Genomic DNA, 27,956 nt, shown 5'->3' with positions numbered 1-27,956 from the left:
GGTTCATTTCAAGGAATTGTAAGCCAAGAAGGTTGGGAAGCATTAGTGAGGCTCAAACTGTGTAGACTTTTGACATATTACTGACATCTAGTGGTGACATGCAACAGAGACCTACAAAAGTCAGCGTGTAATTGTCCAATTTGATTCTTTTTTTCTGACAGTGATCTGAGCTGGAACATGATTGAGTGGATCCACCCAGATGCCTTTGCCTGGCTTCACTCTCTAATCAAACTGTGAGTAAACATAGACACCAAGACTCTTCTACATTTTGTCTGGTGCTTCAGCAGTGTCACTCCTCTCCCCCCAAAAAGCAATGCTGAATTTGTGTATCTTTAATTAAGGTTAAGCGGAGTGTCGGAGCCTTGGGCTTACACAAACACTTCATACTTGGCTGAGTGTGCCGCAGAAAATCTTTTATCTTTATGTAGAGAACATTAAACTGCATTTATTGTGTGGCCCGTAGTCTCATCTCAGGTCGTGCCAATACAAAATTGCTTCATTCTGTGTTTGCCTAGCTAAAGAAGCAGATACTTTACATCTGACAGGAAGTATTGTCTGGAGGGAAACATAATAGAGAGCCTTGTCTGAACAGTTTATAATATCTAACACGCAAAGCATTTTTGTTACCAAGGATGACCCTCAGCAATTTACCCAATACACCCAAGTAAAAACCCAGTTTTTAAACTTGAGCTTGGCCTGATCTGACACCCACCACTTTCTTTATCTCATAGGGACCTGTCTGACAACCATCTCAGCTCACTGCCGGTTGCAGGTTTGGGGGTTCTCACCCATCTCAAGCTGAGGGGGAACACAGAATTGTATGAGGCCTTCAGTCCTGATCACTTCCCCAACATGAGGTAACGAAAAAATACACCCATCAGAATCAATCAACTCTTTCGTAATTAATGTAGTCTCCAATATGAAGTTTTATATTTCGCTTTCTCAAAACAAACTGCTTTGAGACGGTAACATAAAGGATATACACCTGGCTCGTAACTGTTCCAGGTGTATATCCCGTGGCTGTAATGAACAATGCATCTCTTCCCATCCCTTAAATTATCCTTCCTCTCACAATTTTCTAATAATATCATCAATTTACCGAAAGTTTGACAATTGACTAATTACAGTGTATCCCTGCAAGCCATTTCTGAGTTGACTCTCCACAATGAGGAAACGTTTGTTAGCAGCAAGTTCATTCTTGTCACAAAGATCCGTGAAGGCCTGGAAAGGTGCGGTGAAGTAAAAGTGAAGAGTGAGTTTCAAAGACTTTGGCATGTGATCTAGTTGCAATGTCAGCATTACTGTAGAACATCATCCAGAACACAAGGGAGGCAGGGAACCGCTTCAAAAACATTATTCAGGTACAGCAAATGTCTGCACCAAAGGCATGATCCCGACTTCAAATGTATTCCAGTTTCTACTACATTTTCTCTAAAGATCAATTTCTGTATGTACTTAAAGAAGAGGTTAAAACAAAATTATTTTTTATTTTTGTGTGAACATTCTCTCTGTCTGCATGGGCCATTTTCACCATGTCTCTTCCTAATGTGCTTCCAGTTAAAGTAAAAATCCAGTCCTTATTACAGTTATTATTACAGTTTAAAAAGAAAGGATCTTACAAAATTAAGTCTTTTTAGTACAAAATTCCCTTTTTCTTAAAACATAAACAGTCGATTTTGTCCCCATCACATTAAGACGAACTATTAAGAACAGAAGGAATTTGTACAAGCAAAAAGTGTTTCAATTTACAAACCGCCTGTTTCAAGACAGACTTGAAAAGACTCGTCAACCTATCCTTTAGGTGCTACAGAAACAAAAGCACCTGAAGTTGCTTTGAAACAGTCCAAGATTGAACTTAAAAGCCGTGTCGACAACGCTCACAACAAAAGGAGCATCATGTCTTACAGTTTTGTTACTACTTTCTTGTGTTTCATACCAACCAATAGTGTATTTTCCCGGTCTCTTATCCATGCCGTTCCCATTTGTTTGCTTCAGGGTGATAGAGATGCCTTATGCCTACCAGTGCTGCGTCTATGGCTCCTGTGAAAGCTACAAGCCAGCCAGTCAGTGGGACACCGAGCAGAGCAGCACGAACGAAGACCTACGCAAGAGGACCGTGGCCATGTACCCCATCCATGCAGACACACACTGTAAGACAGCACACAACATCTGATATCTGTGGAAGCACATATACAGTATGCAACAAACATAGTGCACGCCTGCGTTGTAATCTGAACTCCATATGTCTGTGCTCAGTGTATCACTGAAACCACAGTTACCTGGCACCTGACGCACACCTCGACTTCCATGTTGACCCGGCCATGCATTCCTCTGGCTGGCACACAATATAATCACAGATAAACCTCACAAATTAAGCTGAAATTAAAACATTAAAATCGAAAACATGAACGTCCAAAGGTAGAGATGAAAATAAGCAATTGCTCGGTCAACCAAAAGATGATTATACCGTGACATATTGCTGATGAAAATGTATTTAACTTGAATTGTTATAAAACATGTCATAATAATAAAATTGATAGCAAGCGCCATTTGTCTTCCACAAATATTTTTTTTCTGCTACTGCCAAGGAATGATAAATCACCTCACTTTATTATTATTACAAAAACTCCCCTCTGCTGATGGCACACGCTATCTACCATCCATATACTGTGTATTCACACGCAGCGTAAACAAGCCTGATAGTCCTTGTACAACAGTTTGATCCAAAGAATTAAACCTCTGAATTTGACCCTAACAATGCCTTCTTCCAGATGACCCAGATCTGGAGGAGTTCCAGCTAGAAATAGAAGAATCCAAACTACAGACCAGTGTCCAGTGCACGCCCACGCCAGGTAACGCATATTACACCTTTAGTGAGGTGGTAAGGGCATTCATTGACACTTTGTTGATTTTCAGCAAATGAGTTGTGCGTTTGTTGTGTTTGCAGGTCCTTTCCGTCCCTGTGACTCTCTGCTGGGTAGCTGGCTGGTTCGTGTCGGCCTGTGGTCCATCTCCCTGGTTTCCCTGCTGGGGAACTCCATCCTGCTTCTGTCCCTCTTTGGCTCGCCCGGCTACTTGTCGCCACTTCGCTTCACTGTGGCTTGCATGGGTGCTACCAATCTGCTGACGGGTGTGTGCACATGCACCCTGTCCCTTGTGGACGCGCTCACGCTGGGAGAATTCGGCCACTACGGAGCCCGCTGGGAGGGGGGTCCTGGTTGTCAGGCGACGGGGTGGGTCTGGGTGTTTGCGTCTGAGGCGAGTGTGTTGCTGCTGACTCTTGCAGCAGTGCAGTGCGGCGTGAGCGTGACGTGCGCCCGCGCCTACGGGAAATCCCCATCCCTTAGGAGTGTGCGCACATGTGCACTTTTCTGCCTCACTCTTTCCCTCACACTGGCTTCTCTCCCGCTGGTTGGAGTCGGGGAGTATGGGTCCTCGCCTTTCTGCCTGCCCTCGCCTTTGCCGCCCCCTTCCTCTCGACCGCCATCCTCCCTGGGCTTTCCCTTAGCACTTATTATGATGAACACCCTGTGCTTGCTTATAGTCACAGGTTCATACATCCGCCTTTACTGGGAGTTACTAAGGGGGGAGTGTGAGGGCCTGTGGGACTGCGCTATGATTAAACACGTTGCCTGGTTAATATTCACCAATGGCCTCCTCTACGTACCGGTAGCTTTCCTCTCCCTTTGTTCCCTTCTGGGTCTCCTCTCTCTGGGCGAGGAGGTGCTAAAATCGGTCCTTCTGCTGCTGCAGCCCTTGCCCGCCTGCCTCAACCCTCTCCTCTTCCTCCTTTTCACACGAGACCACGCTCACTTTTTCTTCTGGCCTCGCCCCAAAGCACGTCCACAGTTACGCCGGGACCGCACCCTAGACTCACTAGTTTCTGTGGAGACAGAGAAGAGCTCTTGCTCCGATTCGTCAACACAGGTGTCACTGACTGATGCTGATGCCATGTACAGCGGGGGCTCATCTCCCCAACCCCACCTGGATCCAATCAGATTTTCCCATTGCTCCTCCACTTCCTCTGTTCCTCTCATCCCTTGCCAAATACCCACTCCCACTGCCAGAGATAGAGAAAGGGCGACAGAATGACGGCGCCTGAGCGACGATGAATGTCTCGAGAGTTTGGATCAAAAGGTGGATCACAACACCTGCCCTCTCTATCACGCTACCGTGGCTCCTTCTCTCATCTCTCACCCACGAGCCTCCAAGCTAGCTGTCTGAAAGCTGGGACATTATGGACTTTCAAGGACCATCATCATACTGCAGCAGCAAGACCACCTCTGGGTTATTAATATTTAAGGTCCTCAGAATGAGTCAAAACACAAACTGTTGAGGACTATAGAGAAGTTGATGAGAAAACAACAAAGAGCCTCTGAAAATGGAGGGTGGAACTAAAAGTTCCTTTCACAGAAAAGACTATTTAAGGAAATGCCATTACTGTTGAAATAAAGGACAATTTCAGACACTATCCAGTGGACTGTGTCAATCATGGACTTGGAACGACAAAGAGAAAAAGTTACAGGACATTTCAAAATAAAAGCTGTTAACTACACAGAAAAATCAAAGCATCAGACAAATCAGTGGTTTTAGCTGGGAGGGGGGGGGATTTAGGTAGCATAAGTAGAATTTTACGTGTAAATGTTTATACTGAAATGTGATCATAAGAAGTGCAACTTACAAGTTTGCAACTTAGAAGATTGTTTGGTAATATTTTAAGTGACGTTATTATTTGTTTTTAAATATACCTATTGCTAAAGTCTGTTTTAAAAAAGGGACTAATTGTCAGACACACCAGGCCATTTTACCAGTGTAAGCTAACATTTTTCATCCATAGACATTTCATTGTCAGATATACTACTCTACAACTGTGTAACACAATAGCTTTTATAAGAATGTTATGCTTTATGTAGCTGCAAAATGCAACAGGAAGTGGGCCACAAATATAGTTTTATATGGTTTACATGGTTTGGTCTCAAATATGCAACTCTGCCCAACAAGAGGCAAGCACTCATACAGACGTAATGGGATGTAGCTATCTTTCTACAGACTTTAGAGTAGGCTAGCGATGTGTACATACAATGTAACTACCTCTGAACTAGCATGGTATTGACTCACTACAGCCTTATGATGTTTGTCTCTCTTTTTATATACAGCAAATATATAATTTTATATATTAAGAAATAAATCCTTAGTTTGTAAAAAAAAAAAAAAAAAAAAAAAAAAAAAACTTGTACTATTTAGGATGTACATACTTTGTATGCAACTGGTAAACATGTGTTTGAATAAAATCATCATCTTTATTCTGAATATATACATCAAGTATGCGGATTACTATGTTGAAACACGCATACAGCACAGTAAGTCAAGGCCTTGTATGTAAGACGTTGATAACATTAAACTTTAATATCAAAAGACTAATATAGACAGTACACATATAAAACTGCAGATCTGTATATTCATCTTTCCACTTTTGTAGATCATAAATGGAAGATGGTTAATTACTAAATGAAAACTATTCAAAAGTTGACAGGTGTATAAGGCTTAGTGCTTCATGAGATGAGATACATGTGGCTCTAATGAGGGAGGTGGAAACTACACACACGTTCTTTTCGCTGGCTCTTCTCCTTTCTGCTGTGCACCGAGCGCGTCTCTTTTTCGGGACGATGCTTTCTGGTCTGGAGTATTGTCCTCGTTGCCCTCTACAACTCCCTGAACAAAGACAGAGAGAAACTCTGTTGGCACAACATACCGGCACTTCTCCAGATTCTAAAAGTATGAAATGTGGAAGTCCCATTTAAATGTAACACACATGTTGCATTACTTTGTTGCAAGTGAGCGCTGAATTAGGAGACAAAATTCAAATCGAAGGAGCGCAGCACAACCTTGTGGGTCAAATGAGCAACTACACAGAACTATTACGATGACAGAAAGCATAGTGCTGTGGAGTAAGCCACAATAATCATGTCACAAACAAAGAATGATGCAGCCTTTCCTAGAAATCAGTGCACAGAAAATTAAAAAGCTTAAAGAAGAAAACTTACAGTGTTCTTCTGAACAGCATGTTCCTGTGTCCACTTCCTGGCCTTCTCCATGAAAAGGGGCTTGTTGTACTTGAATTCTGAAGACTACGTCAACAAAGTAAGCATCTTGTTACAGCAACTAGGGTGGCTTCTACAATAATTTACTGTTATATGCTACATCCTGTCTACTGACATTTTAATACTGTCAGGAGGCTGATTTTTTTTTGTGACAAAGGTTCTAAGGTGTCTCAGACTATTATCTACACAAGTTATTCTGCCGTTTAGCAAACATCTGGACTTCAAATAAAAAAAGTCATAATGGAAAGACTACTGAATTTTTTCCAAGTGCATATTTTAATCAACTTTAAGCATTTATTTTTCAGTCATTCTAAAGTTCCAAAAACTGTTTTTGATGAAGATCTATTGTCCCACATACATAATGGTATTACAAAATTCATTAAAAACAAACTAAACTGCCACAGTGTGATTGTGCATCTACGTTATGCAACTCAAACAGATAGATCTGTGAGGGAGAAAAGATGACATATGACTCACTATATCAGCCATAAGTGGGTCATCTGGATTGGGCTCAGCCATGAGCAGCTGAATGGAAGTGAGGACTGTGGAGATGTTTAGAGACGGCTTCCAGGCACCCTGAAATAAAATAAAAAGCAGGAAATATTAGATCTAATTTATGGAACCTTTTATATATCCTCATTTCTTTGGCCACAGACCCCCAAAAAAACAAAAACTAAAAAGGTTGTTTTGTGCTTGAACACAACCTTTGGGGGGAGTTTGAGAGCATCGTGGCAGATACGTCCTGAACTGTCAATGTTTGGGTGGTAGATTGGAGTCAAGAATCGTATATTGGGAGGCTCAAATGGGTACCTATGGGGGGAAAAAAAAAAAATCACGTCAATCGTACTCAGGTGCAGAAAGGAGTCAGACTTGTATCTGGTACCTAGTAGAGAGAAAACCATCAATGTTAAACTTCAGCGACAGGGTACCTCTCTGGAATCTTGACCTCCAAGGAGAAGAGTCCACCTTCATACGGAGTTCCTGTTCCACCCAAAATCTCTGCAAACAAGGGGGAAGAAGCAAAAAAAAAGCCTTATTAAGAGACAAAACAGACATTTCATTTGTGATATGCTACATGCCGTATGTTCATGAGAATAAAACATGGTTGGCAGTGGTCTGATGTGATTAAATGTTTTTTTGTTTGTTTGTTTTACATTACAACAACCAAATGGGGGGTTGCACAGTAGAACACTGTAATGCAGTAAAAAGTGGTAATGATTAAATTCTTTATAAAAAAAATATAAAAAAGGTTTGGTCCAAAATTAATTCTACAGTGCATGACAACAACCCAAAATACATAGCCAGGGTTATAGGGAAGTATCTTCAGCGATAACAAGAACACAGAGTCTCGCAACAGGGAGTCTGGCCCCCACAGAGTATTCATTTTCTTAATAATAACAACTTCAGATAGAGTAAACTGTAATCTATGCAGTGTGTAATCTATGCGTACAGTATGGTAGCATTGCAAAGGACTGCAGTCCTTTTGGTAATAGTGATACAATCTGTTATTACTTGACGAGTAGACTTTGAATGTTTACTTAATTGCCTGTTCATTGCGTACAATTTGCTAAAACTGATACCAGTTCTGCAGGAAGTCTTACCTGTATGATTACAGGTTACAATGTTCAGTCTTTGCTCTGAAGAGGTGTTCATTTCACTGTATGATCACTTTGGAGGATGTGTTTGTGGAGCAGATGAACTGTATTTCATTATATGAACAGGTGCTTCTGTTATTTAGCCACATATCATTGATATAAATAGGATGGAAACAAATAATAATGAATAAAATAGTCTTCAAAGTAACCACAAAGTTGACTTAGCATCCTGAATGTGTACCATATTATGCACATAATGTATATATTATACATATCAGGTATTGCACAATTTACAATTCTGAAACAGGAATGTTTTTGATGATCTCCGTCATTCCGGTTAAGATTGAATCAATCACCGGTGGGACATCCTGATACTTTGATCGGGGGAAAAGTAGGTTGGTTGTTTTAAACCTAGTGACGTAATACTTACGAGCCCGGAGCTCGTCTATCCGTTCCTCCTCGGTCTGCCAGCACGTTATCCCGGGGGGAGGCTCGGTGCTCAGCATCTGAAGTTCACGCTTCAAACGAGAAGCTTTCTGCATTCTGCATAGCAGAGAAAGGACCACAGTGACTCGATTTGTGCTTCATGAAAAGTGATATTGGTGAAAACAGGTGCTTCTGGTCCCACGCTGTACACGTCATCGCTTTAGCGTTACATTCAAATGCTCCATGAGGCCCAAACTGGGGACGGACAGCAGCCTCGATATTGACAAGTTCTTCTGAAACAGATGCAAATCTTTCTCAACTCGCTTGTTGACACTTCGGTGTTCGTGTTTATTCTTACGATATATTTAATGGGTTACCTCGTTTAACGTTAGCTGCCTTCGTATTGGACACAAACGCTACGGAGCTAACGGGTTTGTCTGCTAACGTTAATCCAGTAACCGCCGTAAAGTTAAATTAAGATAGTTTACTGAATATTAAATCCCATTCACTTACTTTGTGCCAGCTGTCGTCCACTTTATAATAGCTGTCGAGTTTAAAATGTAACTTCACAACATCTCAAAACACATCGACGTGTTTTGGATTTCCCTCTTCCTACGTCATCAACACCGCCCGCATACGTCACTTCCTCTTCCTCTTCTTCTTCTTTGGTTCTAGTTTTTTCGGAATCGCTGAAACACTAATTTCCGTTCTCTAGTCTAAACCAAACACTTAGCAGCGTGAATCCATTTATTGAATCACAAACTCTTTTGGCTAAACCATAAACTATTTTCACCTAGTTAGACACAATTTGCAGATCTCATCGAGTCTTTTTGCAAAACTCAAAACACACTCACTCACTAAAGCATATTTTTCACTGTGATGCACTTGTGGTGCATAATGGTGACCACAGGTAGCAAAAGTTGAACACAATTAAAGCAGAAGTGTCAGAGTTTAAACACAATGACTCGAAACTGATCACACTTGTTGCAAAAACCAATACAAATCAGGTCCAGTGCACAGGTTGTTCATATCAACAGGAGGGAAGGGCAGAGGAAAAGTAGGAGGCGGTTTAGGTGGAGGAAGAGGAGGTGGGGCAAGGAAGAGCAATTGCTTATGAAATATCTACTGTAATTATGTTCTTGTTCATGGAAAGACAGTGAGGGAAGCAGAACGCCAGCAGATTCTCTGTCCACCATAATCCAGAGATTTAGAGAAGAGAACAGGTCAAATTTGTTTCTGCCAAACATCCCTTTGCCAATATAAAGGAGACTGGGGGAAATGGATCACTGTTTGTGCGGTGCTGCATGAATGTTTTCATAACTGCACGTTCACCTTTTGTAGAATTTACAAGATTGCCGTGTGAGGGTGGAAAGACACCTGTGTTCTCCCAACAGTAAGATGACCTTAGAGTTGACATGGTCCTTCAAAACAACTCCATTAGACTGTGTAAAATACAACAGTTACTGTGTTGAAATTTGGAGGGAATGAATAGTGTCAGCCTTTGCATCATTGACTGTGTCCTCCAACGGAACATCTTTTCATTTATATTTTGTTTTTGTCCTTTTCCAAAACTGTAAAAAAAAAAAAAAATCAGAATCTGCAGGGTTATGAAATGTTTTCTAAAATATATAAAAATATAAAACCTCACAATCACAGCTGTAGGGAAGAATACACAGAATCTCATTTTAGGGCAGTGGCAAAGATTGCCTGAAAAGTAAGGTGTTTATGCTGTTTGTCTTCCATTCTGACATCAGTGAAGCCCGAGTCTTTCAGAGCTGCCATGTAGGCCTCTGGGCGCCAGTTCTCTCCTGGCATCACTCGCTTTGCTGCCAAAGTGGCAACATGGGAAAGCCTCAGTGTGGTCACCATCAGGCCTCCTGGATGTGGTCAAAAGGGGGAACATGACATCTGATCAGTACAGCAGGGCTAAAAGATAAGTAGTGGCAGGCTTAAATTTGGATGACAAATCCATCTCACTGTTACAACATTATATCCTACCTGGTTTCATTACCCGGTGTATCTCTGTGGCTCCCTTCCTGAGGTCAGGCCAGAAGTAGTAGCAGTTACAATGAAAGACTTTATCCACAGTGTTGCCTCCCAGAGGCATTGCTGCTACATCGCAGTGGTGTAGGGTCACTTTGCCACCGACCAAAAGTTCCTTCATTCGTTCCTTTGCCATCTGTCAGAGAGGACAAAAATTAATAATCAAGAGTAACAAAAGTGAGTACTGTTCCTTTTTCGAACGCATTTTTGTTGCAGACTTGTTGCTTTTCAATTCTGAGCTTTTGTTTGCCTGTTTGCCAGTTGTTTCTTCTAATTTGTCCTAATTACATAAGTTTATGCAGTGTGTGGCCAGTTTAGGTTGGTTAGGGCGGCTTGTTACAGCTACAAAAACGTTATGCTGTGTTCTTGGGCTTTGTATTTTTAAGACAGTCTTTGTAACACTTTGTAACAAACTCTAAATGTGCATATAATAAACAAACTTCAATTTGAGTGCTTTATTTTACTCCTCAAGTATTCGTAACTCACCTGATGCATGTAGTCTGAGTAATCCACCCCTATAAGCCTGCCTGTGGGCTCTGTGAGCAGTTTGGCTGCCGACTGCAGACCCAGACCGGGACCGTGACCCAGCTCCAGCACCGTGTCCCCAGGCTGGATCCCACACAGTTGCACAGCATTCTCCTCGAGGACCTGGTTGCGAACTGTGAACAGCTTGCTGACCAGCCAGCCTGCCACTGATCGTGTTGGGCGGCCCAACTGTTTCCCCACTTTTTCAGTCCACATCACTGGAGAAATACGTCAGAAAGACATGCGGGCACTTTTATAGAGTCGGCTAAAAGCTGGGTGACCCCTGTCAGTTTGGGGATTACAAGAATCAAAAAGTGAACATGTGATGAGAAAATGTTGGCGGCAACCCTGACTACGGCTTTTGTGTAATTGAAATTTAATGATTTTTACATTATGAAACAAAAATGAAATACTTAATTTACCGTATGACCAAAAAGCCTGGTAGAAGCGATTATGATTTTTTTTTTTATTAGCCTACTATCATTAATCTATTATTATTTAATTGACAAGATGAAGGTGGCATTACGATGCGATAGCAGCAGCCTACTGGTATAGGCGTTTACATAAATAAAGTAAAGTAGGCCACGTTTTTTCTCCAGTTAGAGGGATCTTATTCTTAAAATAACTTCCGTAATATTCCAGCAGGTATGCTGACCATGTCGCAACACGTATTGCAGTAAACTTAATTCCCCACCAATGTGACTGTACCGTTGAGTGTTCTGTAGTGCTACTTGCCTGGATAAGATCTTTACTTACTTCCTTATCAAGTCTATTTACTCTTACCCGCAATGGTCTGTTTGGTCTTCCTGGTAAGAGGAGGAGGAAGAGGAGCTCCGAGGAAAGGCTATTTATGTTTTATCGGCGCACGCGCGCCTTACTTTTGGTGGATTCACTCACTTTTTCACACTCCCACAGCTTTTTAATCGCTCACTTCCTGCAATTGTCCTTTCTTTTGTCCCAACGACAGTTCTTAAATAGTAAATGTGCTCTTCCGTTGCTTCCAATCAGCCTATTTTGCGCGCACACACGCGCACGCACGCACACACACACACACACACACACACACACACACACACACACACACACACACACACACACACACACACCCCTGCGAGGATTACGCTTCTTTCGTTTTCATTTCCCGGAAGGATCGAATGTGAAAATAGTTCGTATTTCTTCAAGAGAAATGTTCAAACTTCTGCATTAAAAATGGAGTTCGGGGAGGTATGACCTGAAGTTTGTATCATTTATTGGACGAATTGTAAGTTTGCTTCGGAGGAAATCATCCTGTTTTTTGTGCAGTCGAAAATATAAAGGGCACTTCAATGGAGAGCATTTCCCCGTCACCTTTGATCAAGGTAAGTCGCTCCTAGGAGCAAAATCTTCAGCAGTTGTTTTAAAAAGCAAACAGAGGAGAAGCTACGATTTTAAAAATAAAGTTTTGGGAAATTAGGATCTTTACATTTTGGGCCATTGCCAGTTGCTGTGGTTTAAGTTGCCTTTGCTCTTCATTGCTGTGTCAACACTGCCACAAACTGAAGTGTGTGTATGTGTGTTGTATGTGTGTGGATGTTTTGTAGCAAGAAAACAGAACAAATAGTCCTTCATCCATAATGCGTGTAGGGCAAGTCACCGTTCCTCCCAGCCTGCAGCACTCCCAGGTTCCTCTAGTCAGTCCTCCCAGTCCAGAGGACCTGTGGCATCTACCTGGACGGTTAAGTGAGTCACATTCTCTCCTCTGTTTGACTTATGCTTCGTGCAGTTTCCACCACAAATAACATGCAGCAATACAGATGCAGCCCTCAATACGACCTCATATATGTTTAAGCAACAGATCTTAATGTAGCCTATGTGTTTTCCTAGGAATAAACCCCTCTCTTTGGGACAAGGATGACGTTGCCCACTGGCTTCACTGGGCTCAGAGGGAGTACTCACTGCGGCGGCCAGAGAAGGGACACTTTGAGATGAACGGCAGAGCCCTGTGCCTTCTCACGAAAGAAGATTTCAGACTCCGCTGCCCCAGCTCAGGTAGAATTGAGTGTGTGAAATGAGCATGCTGACTGGTTTAGTGTCTCTTTTTTCATATGCGTCATTCGTTTTCGACAGGTGATGTTCTGTATGAGATCCTTCAGTGTGTGAAACAACAAAGGAGGAGTGTTGTCTGTAACCAGCCGAATACATCTCCCTTTGTGACAACTGGACACAGTCAGGATCCGGTCAGCTGCCAAACACCCACTCACACTGTCAAAGAGCCACAGACTGTCACCGTCAATGATATCCCAGGTCAGTAACATCAAGGAGTAAATTTTTTAACATATGCTGCTTTATTGGTATGTTGACACATCTAGGGAAATAAATTTGTTTCTGACTAAAGCAACTTATTTGTATAGCACCTCTCAAGGATAGAAGTAGCTCACATTACTTTACACAAGGCAAAAAACTGCATTAGAAAATCATATAAAAATTCAATGAAAGGGAACCAAAAATAAAACAATCAAATAAGATAAAAAAAATTTTTTTTGAAATAATAACATTCAACAAATCCAAGAAAAAAAAAAAAAGAAGATTCAAAGAAATAAAAGTGCAACAGAGAAACCAATCAATCAAAGGCAAAGGAGAGCTGCAAGTTTTAGTTTAGATTTGAAAGAGACAGATGTCAGAGCACTTTGAACATCATCTGGTTCAGTCTGTGTGCTGAATAATAGCCAAAAGCAACTTCACTCTATTTGGTTCTGATTTGAGGCCCGATCACTTCGTTGGCTTTCGTTTGCTTTTAGCACAATAGAAATGTATTCAGACCCTATGTTGTTAAGTACAGATCATCTGCAATACTTGAAAATCTATTTCATAAAAAAATGGAAGCCACTGTAGAGATTAGCATAGGAGAAATGTGTACAGTTGTTCTGATTCTTGTTGGAACTTTTTGAGCAGTACTCTGAAGGTTCCTCAGTTTTCTTTTTGGGGAGACCAGACAATAGACTGTAACAACAGTCCACTCTGCATGAAAACATGAAAGAGTATCTCTCGAAATAATAATTAAAAAAAACAGCAGAGGAAAATTTTTAAATGATACAGATTTAGACAGACACCTTTAGAAATATACCAGCCTAGCAGTATCTGCAACAAACTACATACATTACCACACATATATTGTACATCATGCACCGTGTTGTGCTACATAGTGCACAGCCCTACAAGGAGCACACACATACACTACATAGAGTGTCCACACTTAGTTAATTATTAGTTACATATTAAATAAAATATCCTGGTTAGACTGTGGATGTGAATACTTCCTGATCAGCCACAAGTCCAAACACAACATGCAGGAATGCGCTCTCCTTCTTTTTTTTTCAATTTTTTTTTTTAATTGTATTAGTATGGACGCCCATCAACCTCTTATCCCAAAATTTATAAGCCACATATTTTTCTTTTCCTATAGTTTTTCTTCACAGGAGAAGTGACGTGGATGTTGTGGAATCTCACCACACTACATAACATGTTTGCGATGTTGGGGAGTTTAGATGATTAGAATGCATCATTTGAATGTGCTATGTTTTGTGAAAAGTTCATTCATTTGTTCATTCATTACAACGACATACATTGGTTAAATGTGTAGTAGCAAAAAGCACAACATTGCAATAAATAGAAATAATGAAGTACAATAACCATACAACCGAGCCATGGTACACTAAAAACATGCACATTACTCTTATGTCTCTTCCTTAAAGAAAGTTACTTTCCATTATAGAAAGTGAGATGTTTGCTAGTGAGTTGTGTTTTCCTGGATACTAGTGATCTTACAACTCCAGAGTCAGAACAATGACTTTGTTCTGTGCCTTCAAAGCAAGTTGTAAAATTGCCTCAGGTTAAACATTACATTACCCTTTTGTAAACCTGTTTATATAAAATGTTGAGGCTGCCCTAAAAGTACTTTTGCTTTCAGTTTAGCATTTTGTATTTCCTCAAATTTCTTTCTCACAGTTTCCTCTGCCTTCACCACTGTAGTTTCACTAGTTGTCATGACCACAGTGGGCTGCCAGCCAGAGCCCAATTCACCCTGCACAGATAGCCCCAATTTTTACACATACTCTGCCCCACTCACTCTTAAAAGTGGGTATAACAAACGGCTATAATAGAAAGACAGTGTCCTGCAGTTTTAATTATTTTATTTTTTATTATTCTATTCTTTGTTGCTTTCTGTATCTTTCTTTCTGTCTCTTCTAGACGGATCAGCAGCTGCCTCACCCCGAACAGAGAGAATCAACCAGGAGCCTCTCAACCTGTGCAGTCGAGAGAAGCCAAGGAATCCACTGCACAAAGCCAACGGTCACATCCCAGGTATTGTTACATACATCTTCTACCAGATTTGCTACTTACACAGAAACTAAAGAAAAACAAATGCCTTTTCAACAGACCCAACCATAACATACACATAGTTAAAGTCTACTTCCTTGCAACTAGAATTTGAAGTCCAACTTTCAAATAACCACTCTTAATGTAGACCTGGTTTTGGTATTTGAAAATAAATATTTGCATCTCTTTGGTGGTCCTCTGTTTTACTTTGGTTTTGTTTGTGAGGCAAAGATCAACACAAACTAAAAAAAAAAAAATCATAAAGCAATAAACTCAAAGTGGCTCTTAGATACAACTAGTCAGCCATATAGTCATTATATTTTCTTGTTACCTGAAACATATTGCTCAAAGGAACTTTAGAGCCAAGCTTACAAATGCACACGTGCTTAAATATAACCATGGCTTTGAGATGGGGTTATATTTAAAAAAGATTATAACAATTAATCCTTTGCATTATGACTTCTGCATAAAGCCTTAATACCTACATCTGATGAAGTTTTGTCAACATGTGTGTTATTGCTGTACTCTTCATGGCCAGAGTGCAGACTGCTGTGGGACTACGTATATCAGTTGCTGTGTGATGATCGTTACCAAGAATACATTCGCTGGGAAGACCAGGACAGCCTGGTATTTAGGGTGGTCGACCCAAATGGACTGGCTCGTCTCTGGGGAAACCACAAGGTAAGTTCCCACATCTGTGTGTTTTATCTGATGGGGAAAATGAACACGCAGGACAAAGGAGAAATCAGCAAAACCAGAGGACATGGGAGCATATTTAGTCACGTATCATTTCTCTTTTCACAGAATCGGAACAATATGACCTATGAGAAAATGTCCCGTGCTTTGCGGCACTACTACAAGCTCAACATCATCAAAAAAGAGCGAGGACAAAAACTCCTCTTCAGGTTTGTTCATTTCTCTCTGTCATTCACTTCTGTCTTCACCACACAACAACATGCATATTCATTTCTGCTTTTCTCAGGTTTCTGAAACTCCCACAGGACATCAGGAAACAGCAGGTTGACGCTGCCGGGACCCCGCAGCACATTCCACCTCAAGATGGGGACTATCCAGACACAAGTCCCATAAATGAGTTCAGTCAGGACCATTTTGAGGTTTCTCCTGATCGGGTTTCACCACAGCCTCTTCCAATGGGTGATCCTGTGAGATAGAAAAAAAAAAAACATATCAAAATGTTCTAGGTACTGCAATACCAACAGAATGATTAGGAGATTGTGGTGTATTAATCTTGTGGTTTCAGCTGCCAAAAATAATGCCTGTACAGGTTGAACAAAGTGCACTATAAGATGAATTGTTAGAAAAACTTTTCATGGAGCTTTTTATTTTGCTGTGAATCAATGTATGTATAACTGTAATCTGGGTGAACACTAACATTAAGGGACAAGGAAAACTGTGAAAGAAAGAAGGCATACATTTTCAACCAGATAAATAATCATCAGAACTTACATTTTTTGGGGGGCATTCTCAACATAATCGCAAAACAGATGATGGGACTTATTCTCAAAAACTAGACAAATATTGAAGGTTGTTTGTGTTCACACAAAAAACATTTGTATTGCAGTTTGAATTCCAGTTTTTGCAAGCAGTAATTTTACAAATAATTAGCATTATCGCCTTGCTTTGTAAAATAAATATATTATATGACACAGAAAACACGTGCATCCAATTGTACTTTTTATTTGAACATGCTAACATGTAAACACAATCAATTTGGTATCCCTCTCTACCTAAATTTGATAATGCATTAATGTGTAAAGTTTATTTGAACAGTGCAATATTCAAATTATTTCATATAACATGTACTCTAATATTATTTTGATGAAATCTACCCTTTCTTTGCACAAACAATCAAAAAGACAACAAAAGAAGAAAGTACACACATTCACAGTGCTCACTCTTGAAATGAAGTGTCAAAGCTGTACCTGCAGGGGGTGCTGTGGTAGCATGGTAACCTTTGTATGTACACGACAAGATGTTTACCAGCTGACCATAATAAACCTCTTTTATACATCATTAATTAGGAACCTGCACACTTAATTACAGACTGTGTGTTTGTCATATTAGGTTCAATTATATTTGTAAGACATCTCCTTGATTGTCTGCGTATCATATGATACAAAAAATGTCCCCTTGGCAGTAGTGGAGGACTTTGTGGAGTGGGCAGGAAGAAATTACCTGCTCCTGAACGTGGCCAAGACCAGAGAGATGGTGGTCGACTTCAGGAGGAAGACGACAGCTCCACAACCGCTGAGAGTTCTGGGAGAGGAGGTGGACATGGTTGAGGAGTACAAGTACCTGGGTGTGTCCATCGACAACAGACTGAACTGGAAGACCAACATCAACGCTGTCTACAAAAAGGGATGAGTCGACTCTTTTTCTTGAGGAAACTTCGATCCTTCAATGTGTGCAGCAAGATGTTGGAGATGTTCTACCAGTCTGTTGTGTCTATTGTACTTCGCTGTGGTCTGCTGGGGGAGCAGCATTGGAGCCGGTGACACCAACAGATTTAACAAACTGGTTAAGAAGGCCGGCTCCATCATCGGCTACAATCTGGATAGTCTGGAAAAGGTGGTGGAGAGGAGGATGCTGAACAAACTATTATCCATATTGGATAATGCTGACCACCCTCTCCACCACCTGCTGCAGGGACAGCGGAGCACTTTCTCCAAAAGATTCCTCCAGCTCCGCCGTCACAAGGACAGATACAGGAGATCATTCCTGCCGACCGCAATTAGACTGTACAATAACTCACCTCTGGCAAAATACATCACATAACAATAATACTGTTGACTGTGTTTCTTGGTTGTTTGTATATAATATATATAGATATATACTGTACTGTATATACTGTGCATTTTATATTTTTACTGCTACTTTACTGCTATTTTATTGCTTTTCTATTGTTCTATTATTATCTTATTGCTTCTGTATGCTGCTGTAGCGAAAAAAAATTCCCCTCGGGGATTAATAAAGTAACTACCTAACCTAACCTAACCTAATAAAGTATCTATCTATCTATCTATCTATCTATCTATCTATCTATCTATCTATCTATCTATCTATCTATCTATCTATCTATCTATCTATCTATCTATCTATCTATCTATCTATCTATCTATCTATCTGTCTGTCTGTCTGTCTGTCTGTCTGTCTGTCTGTCTGTCTGTCTGTCTGTCTGTCTATCTATCTATCTATCTATCTATCTATCTATCTATCTATCTATCTATCTATCTATCTATCTATCTATCTATCTATCTATCTATACAAGGGAAAGTGTATTAATGTAGAAGAACTATTTGTATTTTGTTTTAGTAAAAAAAAAAGAAGGCCATCAGAGCCTGTTGAAGATAACGATGTTTCCATGTCTGATTCCTCGATGAGGTAATTGGGGAGAAAAGATCTATTGAAACTATTAGGATGTATGAGTCAGTGTTTCATTAGTCACCCTCATAATTTGTCCGTTGCTGACTTCAGAAACAGTCAAAAAGCCATTTAGAGTGCTATATCACATGGGTATGACCAATACAGTTTAACACACATAGTACACACAAGTAAATTAGACTTGAGATAATTCATAAAATGGAACATTTGTGTTTTGAAGTGTCTCAAAGTTTTTGTGCCACATAATGGGATACAATAAAAAAAAAACTAACAAACATACCTGTCATTTTAAATAGACACTCTTTGCTTTACACATGTTTATGAATCAGTGTGAATAAAGGGACTGGCATCATTTTGCAACATTTAATTCTCTCTGTTGTTGTTCTTTTTCTCTGTGGACTCTGGAACAAGCCTGAGAGTCAAAACAAATACGCCATTCATTTCCATCGGACCGACGGTTGGTACATCGCAGAATTCTAGATACTATCAATTTTTGGTATTTTTACACTTAAAATATCTCTTTCTCTCATGCCCACATCTTGCCCTATATTTGACAATACAGAAAGTGTCTCAGGAGCCATTATGCTATAATCAAGCTGGAGGGATAAAAGATCTGTTATATCAAACAGGACTTATAAATCAATGATTTATTTGTCACACTCATATTTTCTTTGTAATTATCCTAAGAACTTGAGGCCTTTAGTTGGCCTTCCAATAGTCCATTTTAAGAAACAAACAAGAAGCCATTGAGGTTATTATATATTACATCACATGAGCATGACCAATATGGTATGTCTAATTGTGATGCACTTAAAAACACTGAATGTGAAACCCTCATCCAGTTTTCACTGGATCGTTCGTCTGAGCCTGCCTTAACTTGGTATACTTTTGAAAATATTTTTTGCCACAGCTTCAATGCTATTTACCATTTAAAGATCAAACAGATCATTGAACACTTTTTGAAAATGGCCCCCGGTGTTTCCAGTTGTCCCTACATTGAACCTCCTCAGTCTATCTCCTTCTCTGGATCTGGATTTCTGGTCACGTACCAGTTGGGAGTTGCCCAGTCTTTCCTGAATTATTCACCTGCGATACTGCGCTCTGCACCATGTGTCCTTGGAGCTTCTGCTGGATCTCTGGTAGCAGCTGCTGTGGTCTGTAAAATGAACCTGAGTAAGTGACTCTATCATTTAACCTAAATTTACTTTTGTTGGTTTCACTTATCCTTTCTGACTCTAAGTTCTCTATTTTGCAGTCGCCATTCTGGATGAGATATTACACTTTATTAAACAGATGGAAGCCGTTACACTGGGACCACTTAACCCCTCAATCAATGTCTTCCACTGGTTGGAGTCTGTTTTACAAAAACATGTTCCTTCTAATGCGCACCAACTGGCCAGTGGTCGCCTTGCTGTTGCAATGACCCGGCTGAGTGATGGCAAGCACATTATGGTATCTGAGTTCCAGTCCAAAGAAGATGTAGTGCAGGTATTTTTGCATCACTGCTTCTACTGGTTGATTCCTCTGTAAGACTGAGCAATGTACGTTGTATGCATCCTCATTACTAACAACTGTTGCATGTTGTTTTCAGGCTCTGCTCTGCAGCTGCTATGTGCCTGGGTACTGTGGTTTTCTGCCTCCATCCTTCAAAGGAGTTGTGAGTATTTGGTGGCCTTATCACAAACTTACTTGATTCAGGCAACTTGTTTGGTTGTGTAGCAATATATGTCATCTTATCTGACAGCGTTATTTGGATGGCGGTTTCAGCGGCATGCAGCCTGTATTCTCCAATTGTACACTGACGGTGTCTCCATTCTCGGGAGAGACTGACATCTGCCCTGCTGATACACCCAGCATGTGGGACATGGTAGTAAGTGGGAGCACTCTCAAGGGCAACGCGGCCAACAGCTTCAGGATCATCAATGCTCTTTACCCAAGAACTTTTGAGGTCAGCCCCCTGCTGCCAAACTGTCCTTATCTAGATTTGTGTTCTCATGCTATTGTGGTGTAATGGTAGCTGCCTAAGTGGGTAAAACAAAAGTTAATATCATTTAATATTTTGAGAAATATAACACTGTATATATGTAAATAAAACTTGAGTTGATTAAGAAAGTCATTTTTTATTTTGAAGAGTATTTAATAGTATTTGTGCAACATAACATGATACAATAACCAATAAATATACTAATCAATCTTTATCATTTACTGTCCAATACCTGTCCAACAATTACATCTACACCTAATTTAGTCATTTCATTTCATAACATTTAATTCTGTTTGTGCTGTTCTTCTTCTCTTCAGACTCTGGAAAAAGCATTTCACAGTGGCTACAAAGACGCCACTGATTTCCTTCTGAGCAACGGTGGGTTTGTTGCAGAAACCAAAACACTTTAAATTTTTGTTATATACATGAACTTAATGTGAACTAAAAAAAAGTTTCTCCTTAATGTCTTTCCCTCATGTGCAGATCTCACTCCATATTTGTTCAGTAACACAGTGTCCCAAGGGCCACTCAGCTACAACCAAATAAAAGCATGGAGTCATCAGGAAGCCCCCACAGAGAAAAAGGAGATGAAGGTGGAAAAGGAGACCACCACAAGGACATCTTTTACAGACAACAGATCCATGCAGATGCAAGGCAAATCTGCTGAGGAGGAACCCACTCGAAATCAACCAGTTAAAGAAACTTTTCCTTATTTCGACGTTGTCAAGAATGGTACGGGTGGCACACACAAACACGCACAGATGCAAATACTAAACAGTTTTTTCATAGTCTTCTCTACTTTCTTTATATTTATAGATCTAAATTTCAGAAACAAATCATTGAGATTACAGTAAGACTTTGCAAAAACTCTCTTTGTTCACATTTATATCTTTCAGTCCTGCTGGGAAATGTGATGACTTGTCTGAACATATTTGGACTTCCTGCGAGAATCTTGTTCACCCTACTCCTGTCTCTAATGCTGTTGTATTATGCCGTTCTCCAGACAAGGCAGAGGTAATAAATACATGCACCGAACACAAATAAATAAATACACTGAAAACAACACAGACAGGCCAAGAGAAATAAGAAAGAAGAAGAGCTTTGCTTAGAAGATCAACGCTAGAGTATGTACGTTTATTATGCAGATTAAACCAATAGCTTATCAGTTTATCAAAACAAAATAAGAAAACCCACTGACTAGCGCCTCTTTAGCTCCCTATTTAGCAGTAAATTCCTGAGGTTAAGAAAAAAACATAATGCTTTAATTGAGTCTAAAAAGATTTAGAGTTACTGCTATCACCAGCGTTTTTCCCACTGTTTTTAATCTGTATGCAGCACTAGACTCACTGGCTGCAGTTTCTTGTCTCATATTTTTTCATTTTTTAGAGCATGATTGCCCTCAACTCACCTAAATCTCAGCAGAAAATAGAACAAATAAGCCTACGATTATTTCCCAAATTATCAAAATTTCCCTGGCCGAACCAATCCACACCACATTTAACTTTGGCAAGTCTTTCAACTTTGGTATTTTTTCTGTTATTTTAAACATTATGTTATATGGTTAGAGATATGGTATTCTAAGTCCGTGGTAACAGAGACACTAATAAGTATGTTATTGTATGCTATATATATATATATATAAAAGTATAAGTATATGTTTATTGAAATGTTGTGTTTTAGTGCATCTTCTCTGTTTCCCTCAGACTGGAGCTGTGGTTCAAGCAGTTGCCTGAGATTTTTTTCTGGACTTGGCACAGCCTGAGAATTTTTAACCTTTTTTTTTTCAACATATATTTCTGTAGCCTCAAGAGGAACACAACGAACCGGTACGATGACATCCTTAGATGAATTATTTCTGTATGGTGCTTTGAGGATCACTACTTTCCTATTTTCCTACACATTTTGTAATTAAGTTCAACCTGTTCATACTCATTTCAATCTGATGTGTTTGGACTGGACTTGACTCGTCTCTGTTTTTTAGGCTTATGCCCATGATCCTGCTGTGGCAGTGGCTGAACGTTCAGGCAAAGTATGAGGTTCCACAAAAGAAAAATGCGCACACCACCTTGTGATGACCTTTCTTTCCATTCAAACGATGTCAGGTGTGGTAATCTGCAAAAACAACTAATGTCTCCATCTCCGGATTACAAGAAAACGAGAGTTTACCAAGCAGAAATGTGAACACTGTGGCTTTTGTCTCATTGGTCACATGCATTTTCTGAAACAAAGCTGTTTTAAGTGACAGTTTCATTGAACACACTGAAAAGTCTTGCAAAGACTATTCAAAGGGGGCTTAATTTTATGTAAGTTAGTACAAATGTATCTATTTTTTCACACTTATTTAACTGTATTACTGTATCAGTGGATTGCAGACCTCCACTAAAGCCTATTCTACATGTAAAGTTTCTTTTACAGTTAAAATTGTACTGCATGTATGATAAAATAGTTAAAGAATAGTTATGAATGCAACCGGACAGACAGAAAAGTAAAATTAGCAAGTGAAACTAGACCTATAAAAATAACTGGTGTTTAGTCTAAAGATGGCAAAAATCATTCATATTGAAAGCTTGATGTTTTGTGCTACTGGATAATTGGGCCTCTAAAATAATTTTTTTTATTCTTGATGTATTTAACGCCTTACTTAGGATGCTGAGTAATTATATGCCGAGTCCTGATATTATTTGAAATCTTTAAAATTATTTTATATCATGCCCAAAGAACAGAATAATACACAGTACTTTATTGTAATACATTAATCAGATGTTTTGTAGTTTGCAGTGATTGCTGTTACCAAAACAAAAAGCGGCTGCTGACAGAAATGTGGACGCCAGTGGTTCCTCAGCTGACTTGTGAATAGATAGAAAACAACTATCATGTATGCATCCATTTTTTAATTTTTTTTATTTTTGTACACTAATCAGTTAGCCAGAGTTTTAGTGGAACATTCTTGACAAAAACTTAGCTGCGTGTAATTTTTTCTACCGTGTCCCTAATTTCCTTTTCACAGGAAAGTGACAACTAGTCCTGTGATGTGTTATTTCAACACTGCACTCTTTCACTTCTGCTCCCTCTCAGTGCAATCAGTTGATTCCTCACTATGACTGTGCACTAATTCACTGTCCTCTGGCATTTCCTTATTTCCATTTTAGAAGTAGCTGCCAAAAGATGTAGGAATTCTGACAAATAACTCCAATGCATATGACACTTTTGAAATCAATGTACTTTTGGAATCGTGATTGTGACTGCGAATCAATAAATAGTGCTGCTGTTATGTCGTTTTGTGTAGTGCATTTTTATTATAGTATAAAAGCATTGATTACCTTCTAGCCTATGCTAGCTGTTACTGTTTAAATTTGAGAAACATGACAGTAGTGTAAAGAATCTATGTATTTACTTAAGTATAATTTCGAGGTACTTATACTTTACATGAGTATTCTAATTTGATGTTACTTTATATCAGTCTACACCACTCCATTTCAGAGGGAAATATTGTACGACACATTGTTAAAGATTAAACCAGGGGTTTCAAACCTATTTGTCTTGTGACATCTTACAGAAAACAGTGTGTAGTCCGGGTCACATTTCAAATGCCTATGAGTTGTTAGCAGCTCCACAAAATAAATACTTTTTTCCTCTTCTGACTTAATTTCAACAATGTTCAAATGATCCAATAGCGCACCAAAAAATTAAAGATCAGAGAAAAAAACTCCAAAAGCTGACATTTGTGAATCAGAACTGTCCCAGTAACCATCTGACGACCCCTCAGATTCAACAACTGCCCCTGTTTACAAAACTGGATATAAAGTAGTTCAAACAAGCCTCAGTTGCAGCAGTTACAACTGCAATATTTTTTCAGTCATTCCACACAACCCATGTTGGCCAACAAACAGAAGGGTTGACCATGATATTAGTTTGATCATAAAAGTCTGATCAAATACATAAGGCATTATCAGCAGCCCAAAAGAGTACTGACCTTGAAGCTGTCACCTGTGATATAGCAGCTTTTAATACAAGGGAAGTGTTTAGATAATTTAAACAACAGTGATATTGTTTCTTCCCATATCATTTTTACAAACTCATTTTCCCTTTCCTGTATTTTGTGCTTGTAATGGATGAACTGATTTTAGGATGAAAACACAGATTTTTTTGGACAGATTGTTATTCATGTTGTACCCACAAGTTTTAAAACTCACCAAAGGCTATGAGGCCTTTTAGATGAAGAATCTTAGTTTAAAAAAAAAAAAACAGTGTTAATTTAAATTACATTTTTGTGTATATTAACTTTTTGTATGCTGTACCTGCTGTCTCCAGTTAGTGCAGTATACATTTCAGATTTATAAAATGTGGAATACTGACATTGAAAAACATTTATTTTACAAAAGCAACAATTTATTTGAGATTATGAGGAATTCCAACACCTCATGTTGAACCCACCAGGGTTTATAATCCTAGTGTGTTCACTGTTCCTGGATGGGTAAAATGCAGAGGTCAAATTCCTGTTTGTACCCGAGTGTAGCCTAACACACACAAATAAAGTGTTTCTTCTTCTTTATTGAAAAGAGAATAGTTCATCTATTGACTACAGTCCCACTACAGGTACACATTTTCAAAGTATTTTTAAGCCTTTTTATAATTCTATAACAGACAGCACAGAGGTGACAAAACGAAACTGCTAGACTGTGCCTAGACAGGCTTTTACCAGGGATGTAGCTGTTCACTGTCAATTTCTTCACCCCCGATTTACACCACACACTCACTTGAACAGCTCTTCCACCTTTCACACTCGTGTCTGAATACTAACATGTGTTGGCGCAGACCTGGAACAGATGATTTTGATCTCCGTTCCCTATGTCCTTTTTTTGTTGTTACAGATGGCCTGTTACCTGCAGAGAAATGGTCTTATATAATGAGTGTGGATGGATCATAAGGATAACACACACATCTGCTGCTGTTCTACATCAGCCAATGATCCAGCCAGTCAGCCGGCAACCAGATGGCTTTGTAAATACAGAGCTGAGACACATGGTGGTGTCTGTTTTACTGAAACTCGGATTCATACAATCAGGACATGCAGAAAAAGATGTGCTTATTAAAAAAAACACATGTAAATGAAAGCTCCTTTCCTCCTGACTATCAAAAGCCTTCAAATTTTGATTCGACAAAATGATGCAGCACAGACTGCTCTCTATATCTCTTTAGGGACAAAACCTCTAAAAGTGCATAACCTTTTCACCAATCTGTCTGGCAACACAGTGAATATTTGTAATGGCAGATGGACAATCTTTTTTTTGTGGTTTCAGATAAAAAGGAATGGCTTGTTTTGCGTGAAAGAGAGCAGAGGAGAACAGATAAGGGGGTTGCTGGTTTTCTTATCAATGGTGTCATTGCGGAACTGCTCCTTGAGATGATGCAAATGGGCTGTGGCACACACTGCCTGACAAACTGAGATTGTCTCCATCTCTGTCATGCTCTTAAACCCCACCCACATATAAATGAATAAAATATAAGGTTAAAGCAAAACTAACCAACAAAAACAAGGAAAAAAAAATTCTCCCACGGTAAGATTTGATATTGTGTGTCTGTGTGTGAGAGTTTATATCTGAATGGCAATCAGTTCAAAATTAATGAAACACAATAAAAAAGAAGAAACGTTTTTTAAATTTTTTTTTCACAAAATGATAAAGCAGCAAGACGGAGGACTGCTTGTTCCTTTGGATGAATGCAGCTCATTTTACAGCACTTTCACAAGTTAAGAAGGAAAACTGATTCACTGAAGAAAAAGCAGAAATGCTTCTGTACAGAGGGTGAGGCATGTAGTCTTTGAAGTCATTGAGTCTCACCCCAAATGACCACAGTGAGAGAATGTCTCGTGAAGGTGTTCTGGTGGAACATTATCTTATTATGAGTGTGAATGCTGCTGCTGCAGCAGTAGATAGTAGTTTGAATCTGCTGCAGTATATTACTCTGGCGCTGCCATGCAGGTACAACAACCCGGGCGACCACACAGCTGAAGCAAGTTTACCAATTACCTCCACTCTGCTTCCTCTGTCTTGTCACTGTCATGCCATGGAGACTTAACCAACCCCAAACAATAACTATTCCTCAGCAGAATAGCGTGTGATATATTCTTTGCGACAACATTTTGACTGTTAAGAGTGCTTTCAGTTTTGTTTTTGTTTTTTTCTTTTACCAATCCCCTGTTACTTTTTGGAAAATATAGATTTTTTTGTTTTTCTATTTTTCAAACCTTCGGTGCTGTAAATTCAATTGAAGCATCTCTATAAATTATGTTGAGCTACATACACAGTGAAGACTCTTTACACTTGAGTTTTACAGGAATTGACCCTGGAGCAGGGAACAGCAGCTTTAGAGTTTCTTCACATCAGTTTGTCACTTCAGGCAAGCTCTAGTAAGCTTCTGGCCTGCTCTTGAAACATTCACACTGCATTTTCTTCAGGAAATGCACATTATGGTATTTTGTTTTCTTCAGTTTGTCATAAAATTTGTTGTTGATTGAGACTGGTTCAAAGTCATTATTGCAACTTCATATCACAAAAATGTTTGGTTGCTGGCCTCCATCATGCCCATTCTAGTGTGTTTCTGTACAAATGGTGACTGATTTACACTTGAGAGAGGGTTCAAGGTATTAGAGATTGTTTTGTGTCCAGCAGGGGCAAAGTCCTTGTAGTGTTTGTGTTTTCTTTCTCCTGCTTTTTTGTCTCTTTTCCATCTCCTGTGTTTCAGGGGCCGTATTCATTATGCCTGCTATACAAAGAGCTGCTTCTTGGGGAAAAATTCTTAGAATTATGATGCTATCTATAAATTTCTTGTTAAAGTCAAGACTAGTAAAGTAGTGAAGTAAAGATAGAACCATCATAGCCCCAAAAACTGTTGGGAGGAGGACGACTTTTAGGAGGTTTAAGGATTTCTTAACAGGAGAAAATGGTGTAAAGACAAAGACGTACATGAAATATTCCTCAAATGTTGAATGACAGTAAATTCATGCTACAGATTAGACCATGCAGTGGTGATGTTTGTGGTCTATTTCATCAAAAACTTGCTCACATATCAATCAATGCAATAACACAAAATCACAGCACAAACATATTTGGCAACTGAAAAAAAATGCAACAGGACAGCAGTGATGACTCAGATCTGTCGCAACTTTCTACCAGTTGAGCAAATTACAGCTCCTTCACAGCCATTCTTCTGGATGTCACGGCCCATTTTCTGCCCATTATCACAAAGAGGCTGTTTTCATGTGAGAATATCAATCTGGACTCATGCTTCCTGGCATGATCGGATCAAAAGATGTCTTGAGTGACCACTTGTGTTCAGATCTCACTTCCCTGCTCTTTATGCAAATGAACAAGTTCTACGCCACAGAAGTATACAAGTAAATAGGCACAAGAACATGAACAGAGAAGAGTTTAAGGAACAGGCATTTAACAAAACAGACGCTCACTGTTCCTCATTTTCATGCTTTGTCATTTAGAAATATACAACGAATTTCATGTTTGTAAA

At 39.5% G+C, this 27,956-nt stretch overlaps 5 protein-coding genes across 6 annotated transcripts in view; 3 read left to right on the top strand and 2 right to left on the bottom strand.

The window, feature by feature from the left end:
- LOC138614506 (leucine-rich repeat-containing G-protein coupled receptor 6) overlaps positions 1–5,278 on the top strand; it is a 38,518-nt gene extending 33,240 nt beyond the window's left edge. Inside the window, exons 14-18 of the mRNA XM_069687997.1 lie at positions 162–233; positions 732–857; positions 1,996–2,150; positions 2,772–2,852; positions 2,948–5,278. Coding sequence (XP_069544098.1) covers positions 162–233; positions 732–857; positions 1,996–2,150; positions 2,772–2,852; positions 2,948–4,092 — 1,579 coding nt within the window. The 3' untranslated portion in view covers positions 4,093–5,278. The remainder of the gene's footprint in view (positions 1–161; positions 234–731; positions 858–1,995; positions 2,151–2,771; positions 2,853–2,947) is intronic.
- Positions 5,279–5,283: 5 nt separating this feature from the next.
- On the bottom strand, positions 5,284–8,774 carry ube2t (ubiquitin-conjugating enzyme E2T (putative)). The gene is made up of 7 exons (XM_069688234.1): positions 8,636–8,774; positions 8,127–8,239; positions 7,031–7,100; positions 6,806–6,911; positions 6,579–6,677; positions 6,045–6,128; positions 5,284–5,712 (listed from the first exon to the last, which is right to left on the bottom strand). Exons 2-7 carry the CDS (start codon positions 8,236–8,238, stop codon positions 5,596–5,598), a joined length of 588 nt encoding a protein of 195 aa, XP_069544335.1. The 5' UTR covers position 8,239; positions 8,636–8,774; the 3' UTR covers positions 5,284–5,595.
- Positions 8,775–9,517: 743 nt separating this feature from the next.
- LOC138614150 (uncharacterized methyltransferase YdaC) lies at positions 9,518–11,690 on the bottom strand. 2 transcript variants are annotated; one of them, XM_069687399.1, is made up of 4 exons: positions 11,588–11,690; positions 10,652–10,908; positions 10,121–10,301; positions 9,518–9,999 (listed from the first exon to the last, which is right to left on the bottom strand). In XM_069687399.1, coding segments are annotated over exons 1-4 (636 nt in total). In that variant the 5' UTR covers positions 11,589–11,690; the 3' UTR covers positions 9,518–9,802. The 2 variants fall into 2 exon arrangements, with proteins under 2 accessions (XP_069543500.1, XP_069543507.1); XM_069687406.1 differs by having other exon boundaries at positions 9,519–9,999; positions 11,474–11,690.
- A 114-nt stretch (positions 11,691–11,804) lies between these two features.
- On the top strand, positions 11,805–16,745 carry etv7 (ETS variant transcription factor 7). The gene is made up of 8 exons (XM_069687386.1): positions 11,805–12,048; positions 12,271–12,409; positions 12,554–12,718; positions 12,797–12,973; positions 14,918–15,031; positions 15,585–15,727; positions 15,851–15,951; positions 16,029–16,745. Exons 1-8 carry the CDS (start codon positions 12,016–12,018, stop codon positions 16,216–16,218), a joined length of 1,062 nt encoding a protein of 353 aa, XP_069543487.1. The 5' UTR covers positions 11,805–12,015; the 3' UTR covers positions 16,219–16,745.
- A 2,668-nt stretch (positions 16,746–19,413) lies between these two features.
- pnpla1 (patatin-like phospholipase domain containing 1) lies at positions 19,414–22,504 on the top strand. The gene is made up of 8 exons (XM_069689167.1): positions 19,414–19,621; positions 19,704–19,936; positions 20,040–20,105; positions 20,193–20,396; positions 20,750–20,810; positions 20,916–21,164; positions 21,329–21,446; positions 22,414–22,504. Exons 1-8 carry the CDS (start codon positions 19,414–19,416, stop codon positions 22,502–22,504), a joined length of 1,230 nt encoding a protein of 409 aa, XP_069545268.1.
- The last annotated feature ends 5,452 nt before the right edge of the window (positions 22,505–27,956 follow it).

The sequence above is a fragment of the Brachyistius frenatus genome, unplaced genomic scaffold, assembly GCF_029030835.1.
Source record: "Brachyistius frenatus isolate BFR_SWC_R1_liver_20210118 unplaced genomic scaffold, ASM2903083v1 Contig_6, whole genome shotgun sequence".
Taxonomy (NCBI): Eukaryota; Metazoa; Chordata; class Actinopteri; family Embiotocidae; genus Brachyistius; species Brachyistius frenatus.
Note: the sequence above shows the minus strand (reverse complement) of the source record. Positions and strands in the feature narration are given on the sequence as shown.

Bases quoted from the DNA above. Each gene is read 5' to 3' on its own strand.
- LOC138614150 (XM_069687399.1), bottom strand. The intron at 10,302-10,651 runs GTGAGTTACGAA...CCTCTCTGACAG, and splicing joins ACTCAGACTACATGCATCAG to ATGGCAAAGGAACGAATGAA. The intron at 10,000-10,120 runs GTAGGATATAAT...GACCACATCCAG, and splicing joins ACACCGGGTAATGAAACCAG to GAGGCCTGATGGTGACCACA.
- pnpla1 (XM_069689167.1), top strand. From the start codon at position 19,414: ATGGCCCCCGGTGTTTCCAGTTGTCCCTACATTGAACCTCCTCAGTCT. The intron at 20,106-20,192 runs GTGAGTATTTGG...CTTATCTGACAG, and splicing joins CTCCATCCTTCAAAGGAGTT to CGTTATTTGGATGGCGGTTT. The intron at 20,811-20,915 runs GTGGGTTTGTTG...CCTCATGTGCAG, and splicing joins TGATTTCCTTCTGAGCAACG to ATCTCACTCCATATTTGTTC.
- etv7 (XM_069687386.1), top strand. From the start codon at position 12,016: ATGGAGAGCATTTCCCCGTCACCTTTGATCAAG. The intron at 15,032-15,584 runs GTATTGTTACAT...CTTCATGGCCAG, and splicing joins AGCCAACGGTCACATCCCAG to AGTGCAGACTGCTGTGGGAC. The intron at 15,952-16,028 runs GTTTGTTCATTT...TGCTTTTCTCAG, and splicing joins GGACAAAAACTCCTCTTCAG to GTTTCTGAAACTCCCACAGG.
- ube2t (XM_069688234.1), bottom strand. From the start codon at position 8,238: ATGCAGAAAGCTTCTCGTTTGAAGCGTGAACTTCAGATGCTGAGCACC. The intron at 6,678-6,805 runs GTTGTGTTCAAG...ATTTTATTTCAG, and splicing joins CTCTCAAACTCCCCCCAAAG to GGTGCCTGGAAGCCGTCTCT. The intron at 6,129-6,578 runs GTGAGTCATATG...TTGTTGACGTAG, and splicing joins ACCCACTTATGGCTGATATA to TCTTCAGAATTCAAGTACAA.